At 39.2% G+C, this 5,882-nt stretch overlaps 1 protein-coding gene across 1 annotated transcript; it reads right to left on the bottom strand.

Annotated features, from left to right (window-relative positions):
• Nucleotides 1-950: 950 nt before the first annotated feature.
• Nucleotides 951-4,877, bottom strand: LOC148648212 (adenosine receptor A3-like). The gene has a single exon (XM_088608119.1). It carries the CDS (start codon nucleotides 4,825-4,827, stop codon nucleotides 3,748-3,750), a length of 1,080 nt encoding a protein of 359 aa, XP_088464245.1. The 5' UTR covers nucleotides 4,828-4,877; the 3' UTR covers nucleotides 951-3,747.
• Nucleotides 4,878-5,882: the final 1,005 nt, after the last annotated feature.

Genomic DNA, 5,882 nt, shown 5'->3' with positions numbered 1-5,882 from the left:
CCTCTGTAGAAGTGTCTTCACTTTAGAATGTGTACTATGTTAGAGATTTACATAGTATCAATGTAAGGTATTCTATACCTTACCAGAATGTTTAATAGAAAGTTCAAGGGAAATGTGTGAACAGAGATTAAAATGAAGAAGTTTCACATAAGCGAAGTAAGAAATTCATTAATATTTTATTTCTTCTAAGGGTAACATTTGAAAATGAATGATAAAACCTATTGTAAAGCAGAGGCAATCTAAATGGATGACAGGTACATTGGCTAAAAGTCTGGTGCTTCATGCCTGAATCTAACTATGAATATTTGCCCCCTTCTGATTTAATTCTCAGAAATGTGGTTTGCCTTGTTTTCTGTGTATTGGTTTCTCTTAAATCACATTAAAACTGGCAGTATGTCATGTTCAGTGATACAGAAAGTTATGAATGAAACTCCTGTTTGCATCAGGAACCTGCTATTGTTCCAAATTAGGTGTTTGAGAATCTACACTACACTTTAATAAAAGTGCAGTGTAATATTTACAAATCCATGATATCCACAGGACTGGATAACACAATAGAACCTATTCAAATAGTCCAAACAGAGCCTATTGTATGACAAATGGCTCACAGCTTGCCCTCTGTGTTTCTAAGACAATAACAGTAGAATCAACATAATATTAACAGTCTGTTGTAAAGTAGTGTTGTTCTGTTTCAGAAAAAAGAATCGTGGATGATTATTTGAAAAAAAAATGTCTTTCACTTTGTTATATAACTCATATCGTGAAGGCTGGAAAAGTGGTTATTTGAAATGTAATTTACAGGTTATTACACTGTGAAAACCTAGCGATGTAATTGATGTGATAATTCTTGTGAATTAAAACCTATTATCAATTGGCATGTAACCATCCATCCATCCTGGTACATATAAAAGATAGTGTAATTTCTAAAGGTTATTGGAACTGTGATAAGGTGTTATTGTCAGTATGTCAACAAATAGCAATCGTTAAAGAATACAAAAACACTAGAAATGGAAACCTTTGAATTATTTAATCTACAGGGTAAAGGCTGCAGGCCTTCACATGACAGAATTAATTAATTTCTGTTGTTGGAAAATGAAATCAAACCATGAATTAGTCTTTACCACTACAACAGTGTTTGGTTGAGAGAAATAACTATCATCATAGAAATAAACACACCAATAAGAATGGCATGTTGATAGTGTTCCTTAGTGTAGTTTTAGATAAAATAGAATCTTCTTGAAATGTGGGAGATGGTTGTAGAAATAGTAGTTTGCTGTTTTGTGCACTCTTGTGTAACAAACAAATGGAATAAGAATCACTTAACTTAGAATTGCATTCTTTCCTAACAATTAATTTATGTATCAGTCAGTTTCACATTAAGGAAAACTCATTAAAATGTGTTTTAAAATTATCTCAGCTGTGCTAAGAAGGACTTTCATTGTCAGTTAGTCCTTTAATCTTGAACAGTGCTTGTGTTTTGGTACATTCTGTTCCTGCTGATGTTTTTGTCCATGCAGTGTGAAGCCGAACAAAACCAGAAGACAGTGGCATGCCGTGTTTGTGCTTTTGTGGAATTTTTGTTTAATGTGCAATGTAATATTCAAAAACAATGAAGAACAGAGAACACCAAAAAAGGGCAGTTGTTATTTCCCTCTGTGTAAATATTGACGTTTTTTTTTGTTTTTGCTAAAAAGATTCCTGTCGTTGGGCTTTGAAACACACTGGAATGTGCCATCATAACGTCTACCCGAGGTAATACATAAGTTGGAGCTGGGATTTATAAACTATTTTAATCTTTACCTAATTTAGTAGTTTGATCAAATTTTAATTACCTTGATGAGTGAACAAATACAAAGCGAATAGCATATTAATTAGCATTAACTAACAGTGACAGCCCTGGGCGTAATGTCAAGGGCTAATTATTCAATTAATCATTCATTAATTGCCCGTAACCACTCAAATTTCAGCTCCTGTGACCTACAGAACCTATGAACCTACAGAAATACCTCGTAAAATAAAACAGAACTAAAGAAAAATCATTGAACCATGGTTTGCAGGCTTTGTGGGTCTTTCTGCAGCCCTCATGTATGAAATGGATTTCATGTATAGGAAATTCTAAACAAAAGTGCAGGTCTCACCTGTATCCATGATTTGATATCAGAAAATACAATCTTTTTAAAAATAATTGCCAAGGGAAACAAAGTCACAATGTCCTGGGGTAATGTTCTTGCAATAGCCTGGTGAAAATTGTGGTGCAATATTCCCCTTTCCTACTTTCACTTTCAGTTCTCACCTTATCTCTATTTTACACTCACTTTCACGAATGTGTGGACTAGGAAACATGTTCCTTTCTGTAATAAATCACTGCTGCTGATTATTTTTTAGTTTTTACTGTTGCATTTTCTGACATTGGTCAGTATATTCTCAAACACACAAACACAGCTTTTCTCCAGAAACACACTGTATATCCAGGGAAAATGTAAGCACATTGTTTTTGACATGCACTGTTATTTTATTATCTTACAAGACAGTGTATAATCCGTTTGCTCTTCTGCCCATCTTTTGTTTTGAACCTCATCAATCTCATTGCCCCAGATGACGCAGGGTTACCTCAGCCGTTATATTTGTCACACCAATCGGTATACAAACCTTGATTAAAAGCAACCCATCCAACCATTTCCTAACTGCTTTATTCAGTACAGGGTCACAGGAGAGCCAGAGCCTATTCCAGCAAGCAACAGGTGCAAGGTGGGATACACCCTGCATGGGACACCAGTCCATCACAGGGCACACATAGACACACACATGCACCCACACTGACACTAAGGCCAAGCTTCCCAGAAGCCAGTTACCATTCCAGTATGTCTTTGGCTGGAAACCAGAGCAACCAGAGGAAAACAGTGAGACCATACAAACTCCACACAGATAGCAGCCCAGATCTGGAACTGAACCCACTAGCATCCAGGACCTCACTGCAGTGATGCAGACAACTAACCACTGTGACACTGTTCCGCTCATTAAAAACAGCTCAATAGCTTTTTAGAACGTAAATGTTAATTCAGCCCTGAATGGCAAAAAGAGAAAAGAACAATGTTTCGACTGTAGAGTATTCAATGGGTGAAGAAGAAGGATGCTCTGCAGGTGAAACAATGTTGTTTCCTCGTTCTTTCAACTCTTCAGCGTGTAATTAACCTCTACTTATTCATTTCCAGCTCACACATTGGAACCTTTCTATACATCTTAATGAAAAAAAGCAGTAAACGTACTGTATAACCTATGTAACCGTAGGGTTCGTGTGATGGTGGTTAAACCCTCTGCCTGTGAGCATGGGAACTGGATGGAGACGGATATTCTTTTTACAGTTTATTGCTGAACAGCCACATTTACACCTGCTACCTTCTCCCCCTCTCGGTTCCTGATCTCTCCTCTCTTTCCTAGTCATGTTCTCCCCGTTACTTATCCGAAAACACAGAAAGTTAAATTAACCTAAACCTACCTACAGACTAAACTCGAGAATTCTATATAACTCAAAAGTATTTTAAACTGCTTAACTGAAAAAAACGACAATAACGGGACCAAAGCTTACACTTAACATATAGACGCCAACTCTTTCTTACGTTTAAGAGGTACGGTACAGTACAGTACAGGTTTTAACGCATTGTTTGCTACTTTTTATCTGTTAATGTCTTTCCTGGTGTGATGGTATTGAAGAATCTGTACAATGATTTCCAGCATATACACAGCCGATCACACATACTCCGGCCGCAGCATTTCCTTAATCACGGCCAAGCAGTGTCCAGGGTGACGCTCATCTGTCGCCTTGGGGCGGCGTCTGCCTTTCAGCACCTTCCCAAAGAACAGCTCCTTGGTCTTGCGACGGAATCTCTGGTCGCGGACGCTGTAGATAATCACGTTCCAGCAGCTGTTGGAGGTCAAAATCCAGAAGGCGTAGAAAGAGAAATCGCACCACTGGTAGCCTAGGACGCTGCCGACCACAAACACTGCGACAGGACCAAAAGAAGCCGAAAAGGACAAAGTAAGAATGGCGATGGTTTTGGCTGCACGTATGTCAGAAAAAGAAGGTCTGTTGGAGATGCGCCGGACCCCAGTTTCGGCCAGCTTCTGTCTCATTTTGCAAACCTGACGTATAGCGCCGAATGTTATCAGATTGATCACGAAGGTCCCACCCAGAAGCGAGAAATCGAAGGCAGGGAACAGGAGCATCACGTTCCACCCCGGGTGCCGCCGCCCTAGCGATGAGAAGGCGTAGTTGCACATTCTGCTGCAGGGGTTGAACTGTAGGGTGATGTCCCGGCTGAAGAGCAAAGGAGCGACGGCGAGAAAAAAGCACAGTGCCCACGAAAACAGGATGAGGGACAGCGTCCTCCTCTTGGTGACGACCACGTTCTTGTGCAGAGGTTTCAGCACGCTGATGCTCCTTTCCACAGACATCAGGAAGATGGTTGTGATGGAAACGAACGTGCACCCCGCGAAAACGGGCCCCATCAGGTCGCAGGGATGGAAGCGCCTTTTCTCTTCCGATGGCGCCTCGACGCGTTCTAGCCCTTGAGATAATATTTGTATCTCTGTGTGAACGGAGTACGGAACCACCAGTACTCCAACAGCTAAGTCCGCCAGGGCCAGGGAGGCTTTCAGATAGCCCTGCGGGGTCCTCAGCCGCTTTGATCCCAAAAATATCGACAGACTCACCACATTGCCCAGCGTTATACCAATAACCAGCACCACCATGACGCAGACGTTTAACACCTGAGCGTGTTCAGCGGGGGATCGGAAACTGCAGACTGTTTTATTTGTGATGTTATACATTGTGGACGAGTAATCAACTTTTAGCTGATAATATAATGGTTTTGTCCTTATTGGAGAATACCCGTTCTTGTTTTCAGCAGGTGCGCGCCTGCAGGAAAGTGAACAGAGAAGGACAATTTCATTTTGACAGCTAAGCAACACACAGCAACTCTCAAACAGGCAAAAAAAGGCAACTGCATTCACTATCTGCCAGTATTTCACTCTAACTTCAAAAAGGGAGCAAAATAACGGCTTCTTCTTTTACAAAAATGATTAAACCTATAGATTCCACCATTATGCTGTAGCAACCTCGTTTAAACATGGAATTGAATTACTAGCGACGTAAGGACTTTGACAGATGTGACCACTTCTGTCTTACTCTTTGTGCATTCGCTAGTTTTGTAACTACATGTAAATATATTCACTGTGGTGGATTGAAAGGATTGAATATTCACTATGTGTTTGAATGGAGTTTAAAAGAAGAGCCAATTGATAGTGCCTTGTTAAATGATAACCGATATGATTTAGTTAGACTGATGTTACTTGTTTGTAATCAATACATATTTATGTTTAGATGTAAGGGTTTGGTTAAAAGACATATTTTAGTTCATCGTTTGTAATTAAATTAATTAAAGCAAATGTAAGTCTGTATGTTTTCCTATTATTTATGCATCATAATACGTAAATCTATAATCTAAACCATTGTTTTATATATGTTCTACGATCATTGCATGATGTCTTGAGGTTGATTTAGGAGAAAATGTGACTTGTACGAGACTAGCATGTTATTTGTGATATACAATACATGTACAATATACATTTTCTCCAACCAATAAAGCTTTCGAGGCAACACGAATGTACGTTTGTTTTAATTAGAAAAACAACTTTTCAAGAAAGGTCACAATTTTCGCGCTACTGAATGCAGCACGTTTTCTTTTGGCTTGGAGTGGAATTGATTAATTGCTTTTCATTTACCTGTCTGTCACCGTTAAGTTGTAGTGGTAAAACGCATAAATTACACCTGTTAACGAAAACACCTAATCGAGTCCAATCTGTCATGATTAAATTGTAATTCT

Source organism: Lepisosteus platostomus, chromosome 15 (assembly GCF_059453375.1).
Source record: "Lepisosteus platostomus isolate fLepPlt1 chromosome 15, fLepPlt1.hap1, whole genome shotgun sequence".
NCBI classification, from domain to species: domain Eukaryota; kingdom Metazoa; phylum Chordata; class Actinopteri; order Semionotiformes; family Lepisosteidae; genus Lepisosteus; species Lepisosteus platostomus.
Note: the sequence above shows the minus strand (reverse complement) of the source record. Positions and strands in the feature narration are given on the sequence as shown.

Excerpts from the sequence above, each read along its gene's own strand:
- LOC148648212 (XM_088608119.1), bottom strand. The coding sequence starts at position 4,827 with ATGTATAACATCACAAATAAAACAGTCTGCAGTTTCCGATCCCCCGCT.